Source organism: Camelus bactrianus, chromosome 9, assembly GCF_048773025.1.
Source record: "Camelus bactrianus isolate YW-2024 breed Bactrian camel chromosome 9, ASM4877302v1, whole genome shotgun sequence".
Classification (NCBI taxonomy): Eukaryota; Metazoa; Chordata; class Mammalia; order Artiodactyla; family Camelidae; genus Camelus; species Camelus bactrianus.
The window spans coordinates 33,256,705-33,284,636 of NC_133547.1; the positions used below are offsets into that span (position 1 = coordinate 33,256,705).

At 36.3% G+C, this 27,932-nt stretch overlaps 2 protein-coding genes and 1 long non-coding RNA gene across 9 annotated transcripts in view; 2 read left to right on the forward strand and 1 right to left on the reverse strand.

The window, feature by feature from the left end:
* The window catches only part of SLC35A3 (solute carrier family 35 member A3), a 36,755-nt gene extending 24,154 nt beyond the window's left edge, over positions 1-12,601 (forward strand). For 6 of the 7 annotated variants that reach the window (XM_074370037.1, XM_074370038.1, XM_045513248.2 and 3 more), the window contains 4 exons: positions 830-1,001; positions 3,452-3,570; positions 4,913-5,046; positions 8,825-12,601. In XM_074370037.1, coding sequence (XP_074226138.1) covers positions 830-1,001; positions 3,452-3,570; positions 4,913-5,046; positions 8,825-8,915 — 516 coding nt within the window. In that variant the 3' untranslated portion in view covers positions 8,916-12,601. The remainder of the gene's footprint in view (positions 1-829; positions 1,002-3,451; positions 3,571-4,912; positions 5,047-8,824) is intronic. The other variant, XR_012509150.1, reaches the window with a different exon arrangement.
* A 7,663-nt stretch (positions 12,602-20,264) lies between these two features.
* Positions 20,265-21,731, reverse strand: LOC141578614 (uncharacterized). Its single transcript, XR_012509151.1, has 2 exons — positions 21,548-21,731; positions 20,265-20,697 (listed from the first exon to the last, which is right to left on the reverse strand). It is a non-coding gene; the product is annotated as an uncharacterized LOC141578614 (long non-coding RNA).
* Positions 21,732-21,796: 65 nt separating this feature from the next.
* The window catches only part of MFSD14A (major facilitator superfamily domain containing 14A), a 34,351-nt gene continuing 28,215 nt past the window's right edge, over positions 21,797-27,932 (forward strand). Inside the window, exon 1 of the mRNA XM_074370031.1 lies at positions 21,797-22,028. Coding sequence (XP_074226132.1) covers positions 21,945-22,028 — 84 coding nt within the window. The 5' untranslated portion in view covers positions 21,797-21,944. The remainder of the gene's footprint in view (positions 22,029-27,932) is intronic.

A 27,932-nucleotide genomic window follows, 5' to 3' on the forward strand; every position in this document is an offset into this window, starting at 1 on the left:
CTGTCTCTACTAAGACCTTCTCTAGTGCCTCAGGTAATCTTTTGCCTAATTGATTTTTTTTTTTACTTCAGTCTTACCTATCCCCCAAAATTCGGCCTCCGCTTAGTCACCATTGTGGTCTAAAAACAAATCCAATCATGTCAATTTGCTGCCATCCAAACCCACCCCCCATCACCTTCCTCAGAGTGTGGTATGTATATTTTGAATAAATATTCTAATAGTTATTTATTTAAATGGATATTTCAAAAATATAACTGGCATATCAGACTCATATTTTCATAGATAACACTTACAGTAAGCTAAATGTGATACTCAATTTTGAAAAGTGAGGTATTTTAAATTAAAATATCAAGTAATTAATACTTCAGATAGAACACAGATTTGACAAAGTCCATGAAGGTGATAAGCAAGTAAATGAAGTTTTAGGAACACTGACCTGCAGGAGAAAGCTCAGAATCGTTAGCATGATACCACATGGATCTTCCATAAATGCCAACAGCTCCGGGCTCATTTTTGCTGCTCCAACACTCCATGCTCTGAATGTCTATAGCTGAACTGCTTATAGGGCCTATTTTATGCATCTGTACATTTATTCGTTCTCTTTCTCTTTTTTAGGGGAATTTTTTGAAATTATATTTTGTGACAGTAATATCACTATGGGGGGAAAAAAACTGATTTTCTAAGGTTTTCTTTCAGAAGCTCTCCTCTGCAATCCCCAAGAACGGTGTTGGTTGCATTTTTACCTTAAGGTCTAAGAGTGGGCAGTAAATAAGCATTTTGCAAAATATTATAGGAATTAAAGTTCAGTTTTGTTTCTCTTTTTGTTCAGTGGCCCTCAGATTCTCAAGAGCTTGATTCTAAGGAACTTTCAGCTGGCTCTCAGTTTGTAGGCCTCATGGCAGTGCTCACAGCATGTTTTTCAAGTGGCTTTGCTGGGGTTTACTTTGAGAAAATCTTGAAAGAAACCAAACAATCAGTGTGGATAAGAAATATTCAACTTGGTAAGTTTCAAATATTTTCTAGTAGTGTTTCTTATAGTGAATATGTTATTATGGATAAAGATTTCTATATATCTGTAATTAAATAAGCCTTTTATAAAATCTGCTGCTGATCCAAGTATCTGGCAAGGTTTTTACCATTTGAAAAACTATTTTAAATGAATATCTTTTATTCAAGAGTATACAATTTTAGGTCAGTGACATAGCAGTGCATCCTATTTCTGTCCTTACCATTTGAAGCCTTTATTCTTCATTGCTACCTTTCCCTGGAAGATGTTGCAAATAACTTACACAGTTTCCTCCTGGAAAAAGAGATTAAGGTAGCAAATTTCAATTACATGATACAGTGTTATCAACTATAGTCTATGTAGATGTATATCAAACCACCACAATGTACACTTTAAAAATCCTACAAATTTACTGATTATACCTCAAGAAAGCTGGAAAAAAAAAGGATAAATAGAGGAAGTTTGAAATGAAGAAACTCTTGTCAGTTTTAAAATATTAATATTTTTATTTCAAAATGTTATGTTTTAGCTTTTAAATACTATAACATTTTTCTAGCTGAAGGTAAATAGTTTAAAAGAAAAAAAATCCACATATTGAAAGATTGCCTTTGAACAGATATTTAAACTATTTATATATACAGCACTGTAACATTTGACTCATACAAAGATTTCAGAATTTAGTATTCCTGTCGTATATTAAAATTTTGGAAGATGCTGCATGTGTGCAGCAGCTCAGATTGCAAATCAGCACATTCTTTTAAGCCTCTGTCCCTCTGATTTGGAGCTCATCTTTGAAACCACTCTTTTTTTGTATTCACATCAGCTTAATAGATAGGTCTCCTGATAGCAGCCATAACAGGCCCTTCCACACCCTACACAGTGAATTGTCTGTAATCCTAATGGCCTGCATTTTAAGTCTAACAAACCTTCCAAATTTGATTAAAGTCCATCTTTCCTGCTGTTTTCAAGTAAAAGTGATTACAGACAGAACCTTCATTTTATCACATAGTATTTATTTGTTTCTCTGCAAAATTTGTAGACATGTATCAAGTTTTAAGAACCTTCAAAATAAAGACAAAGTTAAATTAGCTTCTTTTTATTCATTTCAGCACTGGTTACAATTATAAAAAATCGAAAACATTTAGAAGATTGGTTAAATAAATGACTAATATGATATTAGTGTAGTTGTTAGGACCATGGACTTCAAAACCACTGCCTTAAAATCTTGAATCCATCACTAACCAGCAGTAAGAGTTTGGGCAAGTTTATTTAATGTTTCTTTTCCTCAGTTTCTTCATCTGTAAAATGAGCATAAAATTATCTACCTCATAGGATTGTTATGAGTTAACATAAACAAAGCACTTGGAACATTTCATTGCATGTGGCATTACATACATATTTCATATTATTACTATTGAAACAATGGAGTATTATGTAACTGATAGAAAGAATGTAGTAGATCTGTGCATACCAACATGTACATATTCTGTACTTATACTTTTTTTATAATTATCATGTTATTTTTATAACTTAAAAAATATGAATACCTTTGAAAGTTTGTGTAATTTTGTATTATCCTAGTATTATTTTCATATTCTAAATTAGACATATTAAAGTGACAGAGCTGGCATAAACAAAACTTTAGTAAGAACATTTCACATCCTTCTTGGTTCCTTGTCATTGTGGAATACTTTGGTTGGTTGTGGCTTTATAAAAAATTGCTTTCCTCTGCGCTCTTTGACTGCATATTGTACCAGAGACTGCCCCAAAGAGGTGACATCTGTAGGCATCCACTTCTTTATCCGTAGTTTGGGATTGCTCCAGGAAATCTTAGATCCAGTAGTCACGTGATAAGCTCTATAGTAGAAGTAAGGGCCGCGGCAATGAATAAGACACACTTCTGCTCTCACTGCGCCGACTGTCCCTCATGATGAGACTTCAGTAATGACAGACTCTGATGTTGCCTGTGACTATTTCTTAGCTCTGATTTTTTTTAGTATTACTTATTATATTTCCAAAATTTCTAAATAAAAATACTATACCACATACCTAAGCTTTTATATCTACATGTATGAATGTTTGAAAATCTAGATCTAGCAACAGGAAGATGTAAGATACAATAAAATATACTGAAAGTGAACATTTTACAAATATTTGAATGGGATAGTCATATAGTCACGTAATGTATACTTTTTTCAGTGCTCCAAAGTTGGTGATCTCCGTTCTTTTTTATATTCTCGTGTCTTTTCCTTATAGTCATAATATACTACTAATATACTACCACTTTTTGCTAAGTTTATATAAATATCCAACTTAAAAAATTTTTAAGTAATCAAATTTTATCAAAAAGGAAAAGCTAAGTATAAAATTATTTGGAATGTCAATGGAAAAATTTCTCTCCAGACAAACTAAATGGCATATGACATAGACTTTACTTTTTTTTAGGTTTCTTTGGGAGTATATTTGGATTAATGGGTGTATATATTTATGATGGAGAACTAGTATCAAAGAATGGTTTTTTTCAGGGATATAACCGGCTGACCTGGATAGTTGTTATTCTTCAGGTAAAGCATTTAAAGTCTTATATTTAATAAACTTTATTTCAATATAGAGAATCAAAGCAGCTATGATGTACTGATGTGAAGAAAAGTCTCCTATTAGTGCTCTCATTATATCTAGTTTATTCAGCAAAGTTAAAATAGAACTGGTCTTAATGCCATAATGAAAACTTACCTGGAAGTGGGTTGTGAATGAACTTTGTGATATTTAAGTTTAACATAATGAAAATGCAAGTTTGAAAAGAAGAGTTGAAATTGAGGACAAATATAACTTTCGCTTTTTCTATAATTCTAGTCATTATACAGTAAGTCTGTGGTCAGCCCATCCAGGCTGAAGAAGCAGATGTAGATATTTACATCTGTAACAGTTATAGCCTCCTATTGCAGTTACATACTGCAATAGTCCTGTTAAATTGCCTCGGTTTATAACCTGAAATTGTTCAAGGGTTGAGTAATTTCATCTTCCAAAAAAACTTACTGAGTATCCTGGCAATTAAGACACAAGTCTCTGCATTCACAAAGTCTTTCTCTAGAGGTAGCTGAAGTGTCAGAAACGGGATCCCTTAGGGAAGCTGAGTGAAGGTGGCAAAGGATAGTTGTATTTGGAAAGCAGGAAGGATACATCTATTTTCAAGATAGAAAAGTAGACAAGGATAAGTGAAAATTGAGAGAAAATTTGAAGTAGAGATAGGGTAAGTCAGGAGAGTTTATGTATGATGGCTTTTATCCCATCAAGGAGGGAAGCCCTCTTTCCTTAAGAAGTGGGTGCAGAGTTGAGTAAAATAGAAAACGTTGGGTACAGTGGTATGAGGGATTAAATAGGAAGAAGTCAGTGAATGAGAATATTGCCAAGAAATGCTGGAACTCCAGCATCAGTTTGTAGTGAGCTCAGTTGGTCTAAGTTGGGAAGAAACTAGAGAAAGAAAGCCAAATTAGGCTATTAAAAAGCTGGTAAAATAACTTTCATATTACACTTCATTTTTAATCAAAAGTAAAAATATTTCACTAATCAGAGTGTCCAGTCTTCCCATATTTGTCTGAACAAGTGATGCTTAATTACTAAATTGGATGAGGGTAGATATTTTATTTGTAATATTGTCAAACTCCATTATAATAAACTGCAGATTATGCTGGTAGTTATTTTCTCAGATAGCTTTTAACATAAGTGGGCTGTTGAACAAAGCCTGGAAGTCTGTTGGTTATGAGACGTTTATTAAAAATCACTTACTTTAAGGGGATTAAATTTATAGGACAAAAGCCTAAAAAACTTTATTGAGTAATGAGATTGTTTTGCAAAGCAGTTTTATATATGTTTACTTTTTGAAATAATCTTTTAAAATTTCTGCAGGCACTGGGAGGCCTTGTAATAGCTGCTGTTATTAAGTATGCGGATAATATTTTAAAAGGATTTGCAACCTCTTTGTCCATAATTTTATCAACACTGATATCCTATTTTTGGCTACAAGATTTTGTGCCAACCAGGTAATGTATTCTCTTCTATATCTTTAAATTTTCAAAAGTATATAAGAATTCCATCTAATCTGAAAATTTTTGTTCCATTACAGCTTTTTAAGAATCATGGAAATATAGTGAAAGATTCATTTAACTATCTTTTTTAAAAGGTTTCGAACTAAACACAGGAAGAAAATCTGTAACTCTGGAAAGTTTTATATATACTTTGGCTGGCCAGAATTTTCCCAATAGGTCTGAATGGACTTTTTTTCCCTCAAAGTTAAAAGTCATATTTTTAAAAGTTAGTAGGCTGTATAAAGTCATAAAATAAATCATATAATGACATTTTTAAATGAAGAGTTTACATAGCTAAAGCCAGGAAAGTGGATGACATTCTTGAAGAGGGTAGTTTGTTCATAGAGAAAAGGTGACTCATGAGAAAAGTTGTCGTCATCAGGGGCTTATTTGGTTTGGCCCTTGGCTGCCTTTCTGTTTTCATCTGATAATCCTCTTGTTCACTTTTTTCTTTCTTTCTTTCCTTTTCTCTTCCTTCTTTCTTTCCTCCTCTTCCTTCCTTCCTCCCTTCCTTCCTTCCTCCCTTTGGCCGTCATAACCTCTGCTCTGGGCTTTGACTTGCCCTTTATTCTTCTTGGAATTCTCACCCCCTGCGCACTCACGTGGCACACTCCCTCCCACCCTCCCTCCCACACTCCCTCACATCCTCAGATCTTGGCTCAGATGTCACTTTATTAAGGATCTCTCTAAATAAAAAGCACCTCCACTTTCATCATCCTTCCGTCCTTTCTTCAGAAGACTTGTTGCCATCTGTTAATAAGTAAGTGGGGCTGGAGCTTGGCATATAATAGGTAATTAGTAGGTTTGTTGAAAGAATTTCAAGAACTTAAATGAATTTCACTAACTATATTAAAAATTTGTGTTAGTGAGATAGGATTAGGGATGGAATTTGGCAGTAGAAATACATAATATGCTCATTTTATTTCTGTATTGAACATTTATGGTTTGGTTTTTCTCTAGCAACTGGTGCAGTAGGTCTGGGACATGCATGTTGAAATCTATAATTTTTCTGACGCATGAATTTTGAAGTATTTCTGGTTTTTAGCTTGGCATGGGAATGAATTACTTAGCTAGTGAGACTACCCAAATAATTAGCACCTATATCTTAATGATGCTCTATTCCCCATTCATTAAGTGGAGAAGTTATGTGCTTTAATATTACTTGAGAACGTTTAGAACGTATAGATTTTTAGGATACCCTTAAAAAGGCAACAGCATACCTTCAAAAAAAAAAAGATACCCTCATATAAAGCCAAGATGTTAACTTTAAATCTTCAAATCATGTAGGAGATAAAATAAGTAAATGAAGAAGTAAACCAGCAGAAAGACAAAAGAGTAGGCGTTTTTCAGTGACATACAGCTGCATGTGCAAATCCATGTTTCTGAGAGAGCATGTAAGGTGTGTTAGGAGGAAGATAAAAAGAGAAAAGATGTAGTGGGGTAGGGTATAGCTCAGTGGTAGAGCGCATGCTTAGCGTGCCCAAGATCGTGGGTTCAATCCCCAGTAACTCCATTAAATAAAAATAAAAATAAATAATAATAATGAATAAAAAGAGAAAAGATGACATTTTCATTATTGAATGAGTGACTGTTTGGGGAATATGTGCAGGACACCGAGTCAGATGGAGGAGGTGGGTTATTTTCTCTAAAGTAGATAACAAGGCCTCCATCTTCATGCGTTCTTACTTCCGTGGAGAGCATCTCCCCAATAAATCCAACGATCTGTATTCCCAGGGCAGTAATATATTTTCCTTTGTTATCCCTGTTTCTCCTCCTGAAACAGTTTTTTGGTTTCTCAGAAGTAGTACCCCTGTACCTGCCTTTCTGATTGTTCCTTTGGTAGCCTGTCAGCCCTCACCCACTCTCTTGTCCATCTTATCCACTGCCATGTCTTAACTGTCCTCTCTATGAAGGTGAGTCCCAATTTCACCTTGACTCTGTATCCTCTATATCCCTATATATTTTCAGTGACTGCTAGCTGTCTCTACTGATACCACATCACCAATGTTCCCTTTCCTATTTTTCTTATGCTCATAAGTTTGCTTATTGGTATTACCATTCTTGCATTTAGGCTTGCTTATTCTTTTATCAGAAATTCATTAAGTGTGTTCACTGTGTATCTGCCAATCAGTGTACAAGATCCTAGAAAAAACAGGAATGCATGAATAATGGTTTTCTGTCTTCAAGGTCGTCACAGTGATCAGAGAGACAGGAAAATAAACTATGACGGTATGATCAATGCAGCAATAGAAGTATATACACAATTCCATTTGAAAGAGGGAGGCTAAAATCTTTGAAATGATACTAAATTCTGATAGTTTTGTCCTTAAATTTTTCTCTCTCAGAACCATCTAAAAATAGCTGGCTTGGAAAGCGGGGGTTTCCTGATGTTAGTAGGTATTCTGGTAGATCCTGATAGAGATGGCACGGAGTGGATTCCTACAGTGGGTGGAAACGTGTATCAGACAACTTTTCAGCTGAGTATGTGATGCTCTGCAATTCCAGAGTTCTGGAAAGCTGTACGTGCATCTAAGGCTTTTGAAAATTTGCCCATTGGCATCAACTCAACACTAAATGTATCATAACAGATAATGATTAAGCTCCCTATATATGCTAGGTACTGCGATACGGTGATGAATGAGCAGCGAATGGTTGAGTAGGGGAACAGAATGTAAATAATGCATTATTTAATACAGTGTGATAAACTGTTACCAGAGAGTAACTGCCTAGGGGAGTGAGTCTTAGAGACTTTAGACCTGAGTTGTTATGAATAAATAATTTTCTTGGGAGAAGGGTTATTACAGGCAGAGAATTAGCGTCTACAAGGCCACTGTCCTGAAGGGCAGGTTGTGTTCACTGAAGGCCATGGCTGAGTTACAACGGGATGGGTGGAGTGTGGGAGATGAAGCTGGGCAGGCCACATTATGACAGGTTCTTTATGTTATGATAAGGCTTAGTGATCTTTTTCATGTCCCTGCAACTGTACTTTGAAGAATATATATGTTAAAAGTTAAGATTGATATTCCAGTTTACATTCAGTTTAAATTCCAGTACCAGTTTAAATTCATTTCCAGTTTGTAATAAGGTATATTATATTTAAGAATAGATAAAATAAAGATGAAACCAAGTCTCCCTGCATTTAATCTAATTTCCTTTTGTAAAGCATCTACAAAAATTAGTCCTGAGTTTTGATTATACTACCTTGGATTTTAAACTGAACTTTGGTTTGGAAAGAATGCAGTTTTCCCTTTATATTTTCAAATATTTAAAAAAATTGAGATCTTTTATTATTCAATGTATTATAGGCAAAAGGCATATTAAGGTGAAATACAACATTTAAAACATCTTTGCTTTGGGAGACTACAGTACAGCGCAGTGCATGACAGTGCAGGCTTGGCTCTGGAGACACACATACCCGGCTTTGAATCCCATCTTCCACTTCAAGCTGTGGGACTTTACACAAATTACTTAAATTTGCTGAACCTCAGTTTCCTCATATATAAACAAATGAGGACAATACCAGTCCTTCTTCACTGGGTTGTTGTGAGAACTAAATGAGATAATGCATGTAAAACACTTAGCTGAATACCTGGAATGTAGTAAGTCCTCAGTATTTGTTACCATGTTACTGGAACATTTTGTCTCAAATTATATTTGTTTTTATAGTGAAGAAATAGAACTTGTTTTGATTTTAATCTGATTTCTCTTTTTCATTTTTTCTTCATCTATTTAGTGTCTTTTTCCTTGGAGCCATCCTTGTAATAACAGCTACGTTCCTCTACGGTTATGATCCCAAACCCGCAGGAAATCCCACTAAAGCATAGCCCCAATGCTGTCTTTCTCTGGTCTTTCACAATGGTGCCCTGGGAGTCTCAGCGTTAATCTTGCACAGAGGACTGCTACAGATTCTAAGAAGAAATCATCATGTTGAATCTGATCCTATTGTTCAAATGGTTTGAAAATATCAAAGTTTAAGGATAAAATATATGTATACGTAACAAAATGCCTATTGCATCTAGAAATCAAAACTTGAAAGTATTTCCAGGGATTAGAATAACTATCAGAGGAAACTTGAAATCTGAGTTTAAAAAGATTTTACTTTTTGATTGCTGCAGAAATACGCTATGCACTCTTTGCAAGAGCACACAACAAATGTCAGATACCAATTTTTGCAAATTAAATATATTTAATCTTATTGAATGTTTTTATCTTACTCTTTCTGAACACATGTATCAAATCACATGGAATATTCAAAGTTTGAACATTATAATTACCTATAAAGCTGTGAAGAAATAGAAGTATGATTTGAAAAACATTTTCATGAATCTGAGATTTTTATACTTATACAAAAGATTACTAAACAAAGGATTGCTATATGTTGCAAATATTTAATTGCATAAAAATTGATAAAGTAACATTCTGGGTCTGATTTGTCAGAGAATAAAATTCATATTTAAATTTAATGTAAAGGAATATACACATCTGTTTCTCCATTTATATTTTAAGATCTTTTAGTGCTTCAAAACTGCTGAAGGCAATCCAGTTGCTCCTCTGCTAGATAGTAGCCAGTGACTTTTACACTAATGGAGTTTTGTCCTTAATCCCTTAATTGTATTTCTTTTCTGTAAATCAGATAAATCCTTAATATTACTTAAAATTAAATTTCTATGTGTTAATTTACATTAAAGTTTTAAAATGTAATTTAAAGGGATTAAATACTCATTTAATAATTTAAAATAATTATTATTGTCTATTATCTCCATTTTGAGAATTTTGAACTATCAAAGCATATACTGTACACATCTAGAATGTTTTTAAATGAATATTTTACTCATTGATCTGTAAAAATTTCCTTTAATATGCAACTCTTGACAAAACAACTACCAAAAAAATACTAGTACAGATGTCAGGGAATTGAGACCAAAATGACTTTTCTTGGAGGCATTCCAGATTGCCATGATACTACATTATTTTAAATGGCACTATAACTATAAATTCAAGGCTGCTCAGAAGAACTTTCTAGGTGTCTCATAAACTCACCATTCCTGGGAATACTCTGATCGCATGTCTTGAAGAGGCAGCTGAATTCTGACCTCCCTTTCTGTGGCCCTACAAAAGCTGCCAGAAAGGAGCTTTAAAATAGTGGTTTCTTTTCCATTTTATCACTGAAGTTGAGGTTGCAAATTACATGAGTTATTTAATAAATTCGTTCAGGGAAAGAAAAGATAGCAGAAATGATCAAATGAATTGGTGGGCACAAATACTTTCTAAAATTGTAATAGGGTTTAATTATTGATTAGAGACAAAATTATTTACTGTGTATGAAGTATTTTATTTTACTTTTTCATTCATGCTTTATATATTGTTTCCTGTTCTAATAGTATTAAAAACCATAAAAATAAATATTTTTATATAGTTCTAATGGAATTTGTTAAACAAATTTGGCTCAAAAATACTGTGTTACAAACTGTTGGGTACTCTTGGCTCATTAGGCCTGGCTATGTTACTTTGCTGATGCAAACCTAGTCTCTACAGGACAGAGACCTAATCTATTCCATCTAGAGTTTTAAAAAGTGTTTAAAATTACAAAGTATTTTAAATTAACTTGCTGGTGATTCCAAATCTGCACCAAGCAAACTTTCTGGAACCCTGACTTAACGATTTTCTTGACCACCTTTTAGAGTATTTGTTTAATAACTTTACCACATTTTGAGAATGGTGTTTTTAGACTGTATCAACATTCAGACTTACATCTTATTACCTACTGCTAAGTGAAATTGAAATCCTGCAAATGCACAGCCTTTAAGACTAAATATAAAGATTTGTGTTCAGCTCACATTGAAGTACTGGTTGGGTATTTACGTATTAATTCAGTATGCATTCATAATTTTTCATGCAGGTTTAGCCTATCCCTATTTAAACACTTCAAAAAATGATACAAGGAAATTATTGGACATCAGACATGTTAGTTATAGTAATAACATTTTCAGCTGTCCAAGATAACACAATTTTCAAGATTTCCACCAAAGTTCATAAAATGTAATCAAGAGTTCTAAGAAAGGGGAAAATAGTCTCAAGTATATTTTCAAAATAAACTTTTATTAGACAGGCATAATTTATATTTTGCTTTTCTAGTAGGTTTGAAGATGTTAGAGATTTGGTTGTGTAGTTCATAATTTTTAATTTATAAAGAAATAATCATATTTGAGAAGGTAGACCTATATCTTAGATCATGTCATATACACAGATAATGCCATTTTCTCTGTTTCGATGACCTCCAGAAGCCTTATTGCGTCAGTCTTTGTAATGATGACTCCTTGATTATTTAAATTCTTATACTTTTTAAAGTTTACATGTTATCTCTCAACTACTTTGTTCATTATAAAAATGTGCTAACTCATGGGAGAAGAGTACCAACTGATCGCTCTATAAAAATTAAGAATATGGTATTTCAGAAGAAAAGTTTAAAATGCAACATGTAGATGTTTCAACACAGTCATATCAATTCTCTAATAAGTGGTTTTTATAGAAGCTATAGGCTACTTTTATGGTGAAAAATGTAGTTTAGAGATGCAAAACTTAAATGTTTACATCAATTTATATTGAATGTCACAATTTCAAAGAAAGAAAGGTAGTTTGATATTTAATCGAGTTTCTAGGGAGACAGAATCTGAGAGGAAACTGATTTTGTGCTCGGTAGACTTAGTGTAATACAGACTATTCTTAAGAATTGATACAGTTTTCCTACATATCAAATTATTAGACTCTTAAAATGTCATATATTTTCATTCACCTGAGTGTTATTTTGTTTTGTTTTTAAAAACCAGGTTTAGCATCACTCTTTTTCACTTTCATTATAATATTTAATTACATGTGAATATATGCTCTATATAAGAAAAAGTTTATAAAAGTTATTTATGCTATATTGAAAATCATCTTATGGATCTCCCGGATATGTAGCATATCTGAAGTAATTATAGGACCAAAGAAAAAAACACCTTTATCAAAATTTGGTCCTGTGTGCCTTGCTTTACCAAATACCTAACTTTTCTGGAGGATATTACCATAATTCACAACTCTGGACACATAGGCAAAATTAGGATGTTTTAAGAATAACTGTAACTCAATTTTGTTGTCTCAACATTTGCTATTTAAATCCATTGTCTAACAGAATATTAAAATAGGTGTATTATACAAGCATTAGTGAACAGTACTTATTTAAATAAATTATGGCACCATTGCTCCATCACTGAACTTTTGAAACTTTTAACAATTGTATGTAACTGTCATTTTGGTTTTTTATTTCTTATGATAAGATATAATTTACTGTGATTTTTAAAATATTTTTAAATGGTCTGGATTCTGAATCTGTCTATATGTCTGTGTATTTCGTTTATTTAGAAAGAGTCTTTTGGGTTTGGGGCTGTGGTTTGTATATTTAAATTTTTTATGGACATAATTCAAAGGAATGTATAATGTATGGTCTTTTGTTAAATGGCTTTTTAATTGACAGATTTCTCTTTGTCATTATTTGGTATCCAGTTATTATTTGATAGATTTATGGAAATAAGATTATTTTCATAACTGTACATTTTTTCCCTATATTTCCTTGTTCGCCTATTTCCCCTGTGTCAGACTTAACCATGAGTTAGTTTCCTCTCTACATATCAAAAATGACTCACTGATCCTTTCCCTAGCTCTCCAGTTACCTTTCCATGTGTGTAATCTTCCGTTTTTCTAGCCTATGATCTAGCATGAAAGACTGGATTTTATTTAAACCAGATAGAATTCCTCTACCTGTATAATAACAGCCTAATTTTTTTTTTTGCTTTTAATAAATTATCTCTTTACTAGCTTCAAAGTTAAGTAATTACAGTAATTGGTATATATTTTCCTCATAGTTTGAATGTAATTGCTTCTATGGTGACTATCAATTCAATGCATAGAGATCAAATAATCAGCATGATAAAGGGTTTTATTCCTACCTCTGGTACTAAAGTAACCTTGTACAAAATGCTGTTTTAAAACATTAATAAGAATAGCAGCATTTTAAAAATATATATTCTTCTGGTATCTTCTCATGAGAAGTACTAACTGAAAATCTTTATATATTTTTTATACTGAGATACTTTTGTTGAAAGTATGTCACAATCCCTGAATCCCGTGCTATGCAAGTGCGCCTTATAATCCAAATCTTACAGGTACTCCTGCTGTTCAGTGAAGTCAGATAGTGCCCGGCACTAGTAATCAGAATTGTCACTGTTCTTAAAAAGAATTTTTAATAAATAAATAAATAGCCTTCAAATCCCAAATATTTGAAATGCTGCTATAGTAGTAGAGAGTGTCTTGGTGACTACAAATTCAGGGGTCTCCCAAATTCACCTTCAAGTTCAGTAATTCATTACAAAGACAGAACTCACTGAAAGATACTCTACTCACAATCACATTTATTACAGAGAAAGGATACAAGTTAGAACCAGACAAAGGAAGGGACACGGAGGAGTCTAGGAGGGGTCTGAACTCCAGCTGTCCTTTCCAGCTGTCCTCTCCCTGTGGAGTCACAGACGATGTTATCTACTCCTGACCTCAGTGTGGATGGTATTACCCACAGAGCATTGCCAACCAGGGAAAGCTCACTCATGCTTTTGGTGGTCAGATTTTTACTGAAGCTGTGTTACTTGGCATGATTGACTGATTTTTGCCCACATGATTGAACCCGCTCACCAGCCCTGATCCTTCCTGGAGAACTGACTGACATCAGGCTCCGGGGCTTCATCCTGAATCATCTTGTTTGCATAAATTATCAGGTGTGACTTGAGGGGCCTAAGATGAATAACACGCCAATCACTGGAACTTCCTGAAGATGTGGACCAGAACTTTGGATAAGGCCAAATTCCTTTCCACACAGTGACCATTTGTCTCTAATAGACATTCTTCTGAATGCATGAGGATGATACAAACAATGACAGTTGTTTATAGAGATTGTTAATTTATACCTTGTCATTTTTCCAGAAATTTTGAACATGATTCTGAACATGAATCGAGGGTAGAAAAACACATTATCAGATTTGGAGCTCAGGAGCATGCGTAGTATTCACTTAGTTTTCAGTTCTGATATTTAAGGAGAACTTTAAATGCTGGAATACTTTATTTTTTAATACTTTTTTATTGAAATATAGGCATTTTACAATGTGTCAATTTCTGGTGTACAGCACAATGCTTCAGTCATACATGAATACACATGGATTCATTTTCATCTTCTTTTTCAAGATACTGAATACAGTTCCCTGTGCAATACAGTAGAAACTTGTTTATCTGCTTTATATATCGTAGTTAGTAGCTGCAAATCTCAAACTCCCAATTTATCCCTTCCCACCCTCTTCCCCTGCTGGTAACCGTTAAGTTTGTTTTCTGTCTGTGAGTCTGTTTCTGTTTTGTAAGTAAGTTCGTTTGTCTTTTTTTTTATATATATATAGGAATACTTTGAACACAAGTAAATTTAAAAATTCATAAACTTTTAATCTATGCTCTATATTAACATGCAATCTTGAGCTAATTAATTTTATTATTTTTTTGAAGATCTAATTGACTTTTCTGGTGATTCATGAACTGGGCAGCATCCCATCTAGCAACTAGAAGGGTGCTCCCCGAGCTAATTTTAAATTACCATTAACCATCACTATTCAATGGAAGAGTTAATAGAATAAAACTGCTATCAGTTGTTAGTTTGGCTCACAGTGGGCCTTTTGATAGCTCCACATTTCCAGTCATCCTTTACCATGGTTATCAGCTCTTCAGTGGATTTAGTCAAGTTTTTTCACTTATGCATTTATTTACGATTTCTAGTATGTTAGAAATAACTTCTTTAAAACAAACAATAACGATATTCCTTTGGAAATAGTTTACCCAAGATAGACATTTTCATCCTTTTTTAAGTTGAACTCATGGAGGATTGAAAAGAACAATGAATGCTGTTACAGTCTTGGGTAATCATCTGCACTCTTGTTAAACGTATTTTAAACACAGAGTATTCAAGAGGTCTAGTTAATGTGCTAAACAAACTTCGCCTGTGTTTAAACAAAATCTGTGAATGTCTTTGTGTTTGCCGTTTTAAAAGACATTGCATATACAAACACATGATTTCTAATAATTGAGGGTTTAAGTTTTCCCCTTTAGGCTAAAGTTTTATTATGTGCCATTTTATTCTGCTTGGGTAATAAATACAGCAGTTAAAAATTATGACGCCAAGTGCTTTTTCTAATATAAGCAAGTGGCTTCAATAAGTTTTTAAATACAGCAGCAGTAGAGTAATATTTCTTGAGTGATGAAAGGATTATAGAAAATCATGACCGACAGACAGGTAAATTTATGTTTGACTTTAAAAATATTGCTGTGAATTCTAGAACTTCAATATCTGAGGCTTTCTTTGGATGTTATATGTATAATGCCCCAAATTTCCATTATTTCATATTATTTATCTCCATTTACCTTAAAGGCCATGTTTGTTTTTATTTTTAATAGTTTGTTTTTAGCATGTTATTGCCATTTTAATTAATCCAATCATGCTATGATAGTGTCAGCTTAGCTCTGAAAAATTCATGGGTTATCTCCATGCGCTCACAAAGCATTATTAAACTGCTCCACCTTCCCAGCCCCCGCAGCTGGGGTGACATGTCCCCTTGGTCAGAACACCATGGCTGTGCTAGGTGGGCCCCCAATGTGGGAACGAGTAGAAAAAAGTGTAAGGTTGGTCTCCTCTCCTGACACTTGTCCCAGGGTAGTCAGTCCCCTCCTGTTTTTACTTTGGTTCTGAGTGATTTTAATTGTTTTTAACATTTTTGTGCTAAAGTTGAACACATTACCTTGGTTCCGGCAGGCTCAGCCCTTCCCTTTCTCACTGAGGTGTTGAGAAAACTCAGAGGACAGCAGGGCTGTAAGAGGAGGAGTAGGTCCAGACAATGCTGAGTAGGTGATCACAGAGGCCCCCTTTAACTTAAAATTTCTCCACCTTTTTATTTTGAAAATTTTTGAACATATATAAAAGTTGAAATAATGGTATACCATTCACCCTCTGCCTAAATCCAACCGTTATTAACATTTTGCCATACTAGCTTTATCAGGACACTTTACTCCTAAATATTTCAGTATATATCCTAAAAATAAGGACATTTTTCTAATTAAACTCAATCCCATTATCACACTTTACAAATGTAATTTGATAGTATCATCTAAGTTCATATTCAGATATTTCAAATTGTCTCAAAAATGATCTTTTACAGTTTTTTTGGTTTTGAACCAGGATTCATTCGAGGTTCATAGTCTGTATTTGATTGTCTCTTTAGTCTAGAAGATACTTTCCTGCACCTCTATGGCTTTTTTCCACATGAGGTGACTTTCTGAAGAATCTAAGTCACTTGGCTCCTATCCTTGATCTGTCTGTATCCTTGACGTGTTCCTTTTATTTTCTGCATTTCCTTTGAACTGGAAGTCTATAGGTGTGACTAACTTCAGGTTAAATGTTCTGGGAATATTTCACAGGTGATCTTGTAGATCTTATACTGTATCACATTAGAAGATACATAATTCTAGATTGTCTCAACACCAAATGGTCAAGGTGGTGACTACCTGATCTTTCCATTGTAAAGGTCATTTTTCCCCCTTAGTAATTAGTAATCTTTAGGGTAATATTTTGGCACCAAAGGAATGTTCTTTTTCCTGACAGCCTAACAGAAAATTCAGTGGCTTTCGTATCAACTGATGATTCTTAACGGAATCATTTATTACACTGACGTGCAAAATCATGACTTAAAATTTTTTAATTCTCTAATTTTCTTCATTTATTTAGTTTATATTCTTCTATTTTAAAAAGACTATTTTCCCTTTCTTATTCCCAAAGTGCCTCCATTTCCCCCCCAAATATCAGTGTCTTCAATATTCAGTGTATTACAGTCAATTAGTCAGTCATTTTTGATGGCCATATGGTGAGTCAGTAGCCACTGCAAGCTTGGTTCTGTGTCTTTGAGACATGACCACACTAGTCTTTGAGTTCTTCCTTGCTTCAGGTACAACATGACCCAGGCTTGCCTTGTACTTGTCCTGTTCCAAACCTGGAATAGCAGCTACTTCTCCAAGGAGCCCTGTCTATTCCTTTCAGGAGGAATGGAATTTGCACTCCATTTGCTTCTAGGCTATATTTCAGTGGACAGAGCTAGGAAATAAAATTTTGAAAAGTTCATGAATTCAAATTGATGTTTACAATTAAACTTAAGCATTATAATTTTTCTTTTTAATTTTATATTTGCCTCTCTTTTCTCTTAACAGTGAAAATATTGGTTCTGAGTAACACTGATGTATTTGCTTCTATGTTTTATTATATAGCTTATGCTCAACACTGCAATACCAGTATTACTAACGGTAAACATACTGAGTAAAATTTAAGATTTCTTTGCAGTTCTCTTTGTCTTTAGAGTAATAGCCCACTAAGAATATACAGTCAGAGTACAGTGTTCAAAAGTTAATGGCAGGGGAAAGGGTATATAGCTCAGTAGTAGAGTGCGTGCGTAGTACACACAAGGTCCTGGGTTCAACCCCCAGTACCTCCATTAAGTAAACAAACAAACCAACCTAATTTACCCCGCCCCTCCAAAAAAGTTAACAGAAATTACTCCTTTCTCTACATGGTTATGTTACCAATGTGATATAATTAGTTTCATTTGTTTTTGTTTGTGTTCAATTTTATATTTAATTAAAGCTTTTTATTATTGAATATGCAAAGCATTTACATGGCTCAAAGTTAAAACCATATAAAAAGTACACTCAGATTAGCCTAGCCTCATGCCTATCCCTCCACCCCATTCCTAACCACCTCCTGTAGGTAATTATGTTCATTAGTCTCTATTTATCTTTCCTGCATTTCTTTTTTAAAAACAAATGATTATGAATACTGCTGTATTTACCGTGTTGCTTTCACTATGTGGAGTGTGTTCTTTGCTTTTAAAATTTCTTTTTATGTTTAGAAAGGTTTGTTACATTATAGTGGTTACATTTATACTGATAAAATTTTACATAATGCTTTTAAGAGTCCCCTTTTTGCTTGTCTTAAGCTTCTACTATTCAGTTTGTCATTTTTACACAATATTCTTTGTCATTTAATTTCCTTTGTAATAACTAATGAACTTATTCTACTCCTTTCTCCCATCTTCTCATATTTTTAGTTGCCGTATTTCTATTTGATTAGAATGTATACTATTCACATACTGTTTTTTCACCCTAGACCCTGCATTATGTTATAAAATTAAATGTATTTTAAATACATTTAATACTCTTCATCAGTACTTTAGCTGAAGGCTCCCCAGCCAACTCTTGGCCGGATGAAGCTCCTCTGGTACAGCGCTCAAGGAGGGCTTGGCGTGTGAGTACGACGTTCCTCAAGTCCTAGCCTGTTTAAAATTTTTTCTAGAGCCTAGATACTTTAAGTGCAGCTTGACTATAAAATCCTTGGCTCCCACTCTCTTTCCTTGATTTTTCTTTCTTTTTTTTTTTTTTTTTGAAAATTTTGCTTCATTGTTTTGCTTGGTGTTATTGTCAAGAAGTCTGGCACCACTTGGTTTTTTTTCCCCTTCGGAAAAAATGTTCACTTTGTTGGTTTTTGCTTGGAGCCCCAGATAATTTTTTTTCATGTTATTTTTCTCTCTGATCCTTTTTTTTCCCCCATAGCTGGTTTATTCCTCTCCTCCATTTATCTTACTTTCATTTATATCTGTTCTTTCTTAGGAACTCTGAAATTTGTTTTCCTTTTTTAGATGATTTTATTTTTTCAGTATATTTCTTGAGTTTGATCAGTTGTCAACTCATATCTTCCTACTGCATTTTTAATTGTTAAACTTTCACCTCTGCAATTGCTTATTTAATGTTATTTGATTCATTCTGGAGTGCTGTACATAGTTTTCCTCTGCTTCATATTTTCTGTAGGGTAGTACTTTCTGTTAATTGAAAAGTTTTCATTTTCTATTTTCTTTTTATAGTAGCCTTTCCTGGGGTTTTGCTGGCTTTTTTCTATTCCTGATAAAATGTGTAGGATTTTCTTGGATCAGCAAGAACAAGCAGGGAGCAGTGAAGGGTGGCAGGTGACTGTTTCATAGATAAGGAAGGCCCTCTGCTGTTCATATCGTAAAGTGCAGTTTCTTTAATAAACGGCCCATTTAAGGGTTGGATCCTATGCTACAACCTTGTATCTTTAGGAATATTTAGCTTCAGCTACTTGCCCTGCTCTCCAAGGGATTCATCTCCCTTCCAAGGTGCCTAATGAAGCGTTCTCATGGACTTTTCAAATACTGGTTCTTGCCTGTTTTCAAGACTGAATCTTGGCCTTCTTGATTTTGGGAACTCCCATTATCCTTCCAAATCATTCCCTTTTGCTTATGTTAGCAGATGCTAGTTTCTGTTAACTGTAACCACAGGACCCTAACTGGCATATCAACTTCTTAAAGTAAAGTTTATGAATCTTCACAATGCCAGGTCACATAAAAAGCCACAAGCATACGCACAACACACCTGTTAGAACAAGCCTCATCACTCTTGTTTACTATCACAGCTCTTCTAGCACAAAGCCCTGGGGTATTGCGGACATTCAATATGTGTTAAGTTTCTTATTCCATTTTTCCCAACAGCACTTACCACAACCTGCAATCATCTTCCTTTTGTGTTTGTGTTATAACTACGTCCCCCAGTATAATCAAGCTGTATGCAGGTAAATACCATGTTATTTATTGATGTATCTCCGGTGTCTAGTAAAACAGTGACAAACACTTATAGGTACTCAATAAACATTTTTTGAATGACTGAACAATAATCAGCTCTTAAGGATGATAAAACTGGTGCGGCTGAAGTATGATTTTGAAAAAGTCATAGTAACCACACAGTAAGTGATCTTACCAGCCTCTACATCCATCTAAAATAAGCTCCCGGGATTTACTTATGAAATTCACCTCATCTTACTTTCTCTAAAGTGCTTCAAGTCAGAGTTCAAGTAAATGTTTTCTGTAAGAATATTTTTAAACACCTGATGAGTTTACTTACTGATGGGATAACATGATGTGTCAGGCTAAAATGCCTTTCTTTCTCCCTTCCATGGAAATTGGTTTGTCTTCTATGTCTAGTCAGTTACGGAAATAGAGAATTTAATCAAATTTATTTTTTAACATTGTATTTTGAAATAATTTCAAATTTACAGAGAAGCTGCCATAATAGTACAAAGAATACATATTCCTTTTACCCTGTATATTCGTTATCTATAGCTGTATACCAAATTACCCCAAAGCTTAGTGGCTTAAAACAAGGACTCTTTATCTTACAGTTTCCCAGAGTCATGAAACCAGGAGTGGTTAAGCTGAGCAGTCCTCGCTCAGGGTGTCCTGAAGTTGCAGTCAGGATGTTGGCAGGTGTTGCTGTCCGCCACAGGCTTCAGCAGGACTAGAGGATTGCTTCCAAGACGACTCACTCACATTTCTGTTGGTAGAAAGCCTCAATTCCTGGACACCAGGACCTCCCTGCAAGCTGCCTCAGTGTCCTCATGACATGGCGGCAGGTTTCCACTAGACGTGGGCCCTGAGTGAATGAAAAAGGGAGAGTAGGCAGGAAGGTGCCTTTTATGACCTACCCTATGAAGTCAGGGCTGTCGCTTCTGCTATGTCCTATTAGACAAAAGACAGTCACTAAGCCCAACCCACATTCAAGAAAAGGGGAATTAAGACTCCACCTCTTCCAGAAGAGTATCACTAAATTCGTGAACATTATCTTAAAACCACCATACCTAAATTCACTATTTTTTTTTAACATCTTGCCATTTTGCTTTACCGCTCCTCACATATACATACATGTTACTTCCTAACCATTAATGCATCACATCCCCTCACTCATTAACATTCCACGTACATTGTTTTAGAAAAAAAGGATATTCTCTTATATAAACACGGTGCAGCTTTCACAATCAAATTTAACATCGTGATACTTTAATCCGCAATTACCCTGTCTGGCAATTTTCCCCTATTAAATTGATTTTTAAACAATATGGTAAAACAGGTAGCGGGCTACAAAGCGTGACACAGGTGATGTAAGTTTTTATAGACGGAGAATAAAGGAAATGTGCTGGGACAAGAGAGCTGCTGGTAACAGGCAGGCTTCGGTTGAGCTCTAGGCTTCGCCGACCCCCGACCCCAGCCCCGAGCCCCCAGCCCCAAACCCCAGAAGAACCAAAGACTATGAGAACTCAGCTTATCTCTTCTCCTTCAGTTACCCACTATTTCTGGAAAGCTACTTCAGCCGTTTCCCTCGGTTCCGGTCTCGGTCAGAACACAGCTGGTGGTAGCCCTAAACAGTTGAGGACGGCTGGTTAAAACCCCAGCGCAACCATCTATCAGCGGCACTTCCAAGGGCAGGTAACTTTCAGATAACTTACACCTCCTCTGTCGAGGGGCGCGACAACGGCCCCTGCCGCCCAGGGCTGCCGCGAGGACCGAGCGAGCTGGCGAACCGAGAGCCCAGGGCTCCCCCCACCGGCGTCCGCAGCCCTGGGCCAGCCCGCGCGCGCCCCTCCGGGGCTCCCTCCGCTCGCCGGCGGCCGGGCGGCCGGCCGGGCGGGGCGGCGTCACGTGGGCGGGGCGGCGTCACGTGGGCGGGGCGGGCTTGTCGGCCGATCGCACGATGTGACGCGCCGCCGGAGGCAGGCCGGGCCCTCAAGATGGCGGCGGGTGCCCCGAGCGGCTCGGCCCGGCAGTAGTGGGGGGACGGCACTCGCCGCTGGGGCCGGCCGCCCCGGGAGTGGCTGCAGCAGCGCCAGGGTCGAGGATGGTAAAATGACCCAGGGGAAGAAGAAGAAACGGGCCGCGAACCGCAGTATCATGCTGGCCAAGAAGATCATCATTAAGGACGGAGGCACGGTGAGCCGGGGTACCGCGCCGGCGAGCGTCTGTCGGGGTCCCGATCTCCTGCCCGCAGCGCGGCCGCCTGCAGCCGCCCCTGAGCGCCCCCGCCTCCCTCTCCCCTCCGCGGTGCCGGCCCCTCGGGCTCCCGGGCCCCCATGCCTCTGCGCCGGGGGCTCCCCTCCCGCGCCCGGGCCTGCGGCCTCCGGGGCCCGTCCTCTCGGATGGAGAAGCCGCTCGACTCTCCCGCACCTGCCGGCCTCCGCCCCGGCCGCCCCCGGAGGCCCCGCGCCCTCGGGCCCCACGCGCGCCTCCGCCGCGGGGAGGGATCGGCGCCGGGCCCCGCGTCGCCGGGGCGGTGCTGGTGCCGCCGCGCCCCTCGCCTCCGCCGCCAAGGCCCCGCGAGGCGGTGGCCGCGCTTTGGAAGCGGCCGGGAGCAATCCGTGCCTCCCATATGCTGCTAGCGGGGCGGCATCTGGCGCGGCGACCCCGCGGGGGCCCCGGAGTGCGTGCACCCTCTTCCTCCACGGCGCTCTGGGTCCGTGCCCCCGCTCCGCGCCGCTTCCAGTGCGGTAAACACCGTCAGAGGTGGGCTTCCCTCCTCACTTCCCGGAGTCCGGAGCCGGACGGAGGGCGCCGGGGGCCTAGGCGTAAATCTGCTGGTTTTCAATGAATACCAATGACCCTGTTGTTTTAAAATCATCTGGGTGTATTTGAGAACAAACAGAAATGCTAGAAAGAGTTGGTCTTGGTCTCAGGATAGAAGACCTTTGAAAGGAAGACAGTAAGAAAAAATGTTTGCGTTTTCGAAGCAGTTGTCATCACAGTAAACTTTATGCATCGTGCTGTTCTTAACCGGCAGGGGACGTAGGCCTTTTAATTGAAAATAACTCGTCTTTACTTTTTTCGTGCTGAAATTTCTCCGTTGCAGCACTCTGTGGTCTTTGTTGCATTCTTTGATATCACATTCTGAAATAGAATGGAAAGGCGAAATACATTTTTCACTGTACCAAGAAATAGGCAGAAATGGTTCCTTTTATTCCATATTTGTATATATTTTGTTGGAGCCCTCAACAGCTAGCCCAGTGCTACATGTGTAATTAGGCCACCAGTGAGGATTTGCTAAATTCACTTGAAATCAGTGACAACTTTCTTTTGACATTTCAGAATATGGCCCAGTCAGTGTGTTAAAACAGAAGGCTTGGGACTTATGGACCAGTTTCAGAATACATTTTTAGTTAACTATTGAATCGATAGATGTCAGCGCTTTGTCGTTTGGTGAAAAAAGAAACTTTGCAATTCAAGTCCTCAGATCTTTTTGTTGTATTTAATTAATTAAAACGGCGCTTTGATTTAATCAGCTACGGATCGTCCTGGTTCCTTGGATCAAGTTGGTTAGAACTGCTATATGGGGAGAGAAACAGCTTGAAGGTATCTATGCCCTTTGTCAATCATGGGGACTCAGTATTTTTTTTTTACAAAAGATTAAGAATGAAACTGTGATCAAGAAACTCTTTCCTTTTCCTTGTAGAGTTCAGTTTTGTTACCTCTGTGGAGTATGATTCTCTTGATAGCACTTAAATCCTGTGAGATTTGGAAGAGTCTTTTTTATCTTGTTGTTTATTAAAGTTGTAGTGAATTCATAGCTTGTTTTTGGACACAAAATACAGTTTTTACTCCAGCAGTATGCTTTTAAGAGGGCACACGGAGCAAGTGCAGGCTGCTTTTGGGGGCTGTGGGCATAGGGGTGTTACCATTTACCATCTTTTTACGCGTGTGCTGCACTTTCTAAAACCTCTGGACACCTCTTTAGAATAGGGGCTTTGTTCATGCATCTTTGAATCCTACAGGGCCTACTATGTGAATTTAAAGTGATAACACATTTCAAGTGATTTTGAAAAATGTGTCTACTTGTACATTCTTAAATGATTTTTAATGTAATTTTATGTATTCCCATGTATAAATAGGGGAGATTTGTATTTCTAGAAGTACTTTTTTGTAGTATTTGCCTTTTAATCTACTGTAGCTGTAAATGAAAAAATATATAACTATTATAGTTATAGAAATGATTTTAAAATGGCATTTGCTTTTCTGACTACTGTTGTGAACATCCAGGTATCTGAGGCTAAATGGTCATACATGACAGGCTCTGAACAGTATTTCACATCCCTGACCATGGGTGCTGACCTGACTCCCTTCTTTTTTCTTCTAGTGTTCAACTTTGTTAAGATTATTTTGCTTTGTCCTTCTGCTAATGACATCTTTGTAAGTTTGATCAGCCAATTGTAATATTCAAAAACAAAATTAGTAATGAGTTAATGATTTGTCAAAAACTTAGCACGTATTTTCTGTAGTTTTTAACACATTTATTGTAGTTTGAACACTTGTAAGCAAAGCAAGTTAATCATAAATTGCTAAATGTTTTTCTTTTCTTGAAATTGTATTTCATTTGGCTCTGAAGCCAGAGATGTTGTCCATTTGAGTAGCACACAGTTAAGGTAAATTACATGAAGGTGTGTGATTCTGTAACAGGACTTCTTAACTTGGGTCTGTTCACCCTGAAGTTGTTGGTAAAATCTTCTTTGACTACATTTTTCTAGGGAGATGCCAGAAAGGATCCATACTTCCCCAGAGAGTTTAAGAACATGTGTTCTATTTGAAAACAACATCAGTAACTAAAGAATAGTTCAACAGGTTAAATTCAATAAATATTTACTTAATCATCTACTGTGACATTATTGGTGAATTTACTTTTTGAAGCATCCATACGTAGGATTATAGTTTTTAGTTATGTTTAGGGTATTTTGTGTGTGTGTGTGAGGATAGGTAATTAGGTTTATTTATTTTTGTGGAGTTCCTGGGGATTGAACCTCGACCTCGCGTATGCATGCGCTCTACCACTGAGCTATATACGCTCCCCGAGTTACGTTTTAATGTATGTAACATTTTGCTACGTCTCTTATTCATTGTAGACCATTTAGGACAGCTGAATTAAAAGTGCGTTCTGACGTTTTAGAATACTTCTGGTTTTGTTAAATCATTACCATGTATTACCATTTTGTTTATAAATATTCTTGGTAGAGGCTAAGAGCTAGAGTTATATACATGAGTTATTTGTATTATCAAAAATAGAATGTTCCTTATATTTTTTCTTTTTTAAAAAATATGACCTTGATTATTGTATGAATACAACAGCTGTGTGCCTGCATCTCTGACGAAATGGAAAATGTTCAGTTTTTCCACAAGTGAGTTGGTAAAACAACTTTAAAGATTAGATAAAAAGCAAAGCATATGTGAATTGCTTTGTTGAAAGTACTGAGAAGAGAAAAATTGGTATTTGAACTATGCCAAGGGATGCAGAGAACCAGATTTTTGTTCCTTGTATCTCTGACTTTAATCACAATAAATAGGAATCAGCAACCATTTCAAAAGTAATACCCAAGCTCTGATCCTTTGCGCTCTTCACCTACTAGGATGCTTGAAGAAGTTGCAGAATAGCCCTCTGTAGCTCCCAGAGAGCTGCTAAATAGTCACCCTCCAACTGCTAGCGTGCAGGCCATGAAGAGGGCCATGGTGCTTTAGGTTAGTGTGTTTGGGGTTATATTCGTTAGCAGTTTTCTCAGATTGTATTTCTAGTTCATCTTAATATAGTTTGAAGACCTGCTTCCCAGTGTCATCTGTGGAAATCCACTTAGAGTTGAAGTGTAACTCCTTTGCAGCTACCAAATTTTGCAGTTTAAGTAAAAGAATTGTTTTTCTCAAGTATCATTCTGACAAATATATGTGATTTAAATTTTGCAATTATTTAAAAGCTTGAGTTCTTTTAGCATTATTTTTTAGACGTGTCAGTCAAATGAATAGTTGACCATTTCAGCCAGGGTACATCAAGATCCCTGAGATGGGTTTTGTCTCAGGGCTGGATGTAGTAGCTTGTTCTAATGGGTCTACTTTCTCAGTAATGTATAAATACAGTTATGAATTCTACCTCACGAAATACTTACTAGGGATCTTTTAAAAACAAGGGTAGCAGATATGCCATCGCTTAGTTATGTAAATTGAGTAATTAGAGATCACACCAAGACTGATCTCGCTTAGGCTCCATCCTGGACATTGATAACACTGATTTTTGTGTTGATGGGTTTTTTTTTTTTAATTTTATTTTACCTTTTTAGTGAGTTCAGTTTGTAGTCATTTGAACCATGTAACCCAGTGTTCATGGGGATAAACACTTAATGTAGTGATGGCTGAACAGCCACGTATTTTCCTCTTAAGAATGGAGAGAGATGCAATAGATCGTCATGTTACATATCTTTTCAAAATTTGGCACAAAGCAGTATAATCTTAAGCTATAGACATTTTTTAGTTTTTTAAGAGTAAAACTTGATCTCACTATACTCTTGTTGAATATTTTTAAGAAGTAGATTTCATTCTTTTTAGGTACAGTCTAACCAGTAATCTCTTCATTTTCGTGATGATACACAAATACTGAATCTCTCTTTAAAACTGGTCCATAACATATCAGGAAAATAATTCTAAAGTCTTACTGCAAATTAAGCCAAAATGCCTTAATTAGTATGCTAGTGTCTGTACGTGTTTATGGTGATTCATACTTTCAGGGAACTGAGGATCAGTTATGTTTTTGCTCCCAAGTGTAGTAAACCTTGCCTTGTCTGATGAAAGTCATAGAACATAAACCACCAGCTGACTTTGTGACAGAGGAAACACGGTAACAAATACTAGCAGTAAAGCCTTAAATTTCCTCATAATGAGTCAGGATTCCGTGAAAGCAGCTTTGTAGTTACAATATTTTCTATAAGATTTTTTTTAAAGTATTCTTCCATGAAAAGCTCCATTTCTTAGATGTCTGTAATTAAGCATCTTTGCCTTTTTGTGCAAGATTTTTACATTATTTTAGTCAACTTATGTTGTGTATTGTGCAGAGAAAATTGTTTCTTTCTGAAGATATATTTTACCCTCATTCTTGAGTGATAGCTTGTCAATATTTAATTCTAAGTTCAAAATTATTCTCCTTCAGACCTTATTTTGGTTTTTGTCATGTTTTTATTTTCTCAAATTTATTTTGAGAATTTTCAAAACTAGAAAAGTTGCAAGAGTAGCATGATGAATATTTATTTGCCGATCCCATAGATTCAAGATTCGCCAGTTGTTAACATTTTGCCCCATTTGTTTTTCCTTTCTATTATATATATACATATACATATATATATATACACATACTTACACATATACCTTTTTTTTTCCTGAACATTTCATTTAGTTGTAGACATCATGACCCTTTATCCCTAAAATATTCGGGATGTATCCTAAGAATAAGAATATTCTCCCACATAACCACAATATAGCCACCACATTCAGAAAGTTTAACATTAATACAATACTCTTATGTAAGTCACGTTTCCTCAACTTTCCCAATAATGTCCCAATAATGACTTTTTTTTTGAATGCAGAATTTAATTATTACATTATTTGCCATGTCTCTTCAGTATAGAATAGCTTTTTGGTTTTTTGTAATACTGACATTTTTGATAGTCTAGGCCCTTTGTTTTGAAGACTGAGCCTCAGTTTGGCTTATTCTCATGGTTTCCTCACATGATAACATCCTATTTAATAAGTAGGATTATAATGGCGTTATACTGCCCAGTTACTGGTGGAATGAATTCTGTCCCCTGGCCAGCAATCCATATAAGTCCCTGGTTGACTGAGAGGAATACAACATTGGTCATGTCCTGTGCAGTAACTGCTGGATGCATAAACTTGATTGGGCAATCATAGACTCAGAATTTGAGAGCAAGGTGATGATTTAAGTAAGAAATCAATAGTTTACCCCTAACTCCTAAGAGAGGTAAAGTGACTTACTTAAGTCATCTAGCAGCTAAGTGACTGTAATGATAAAATCCACGG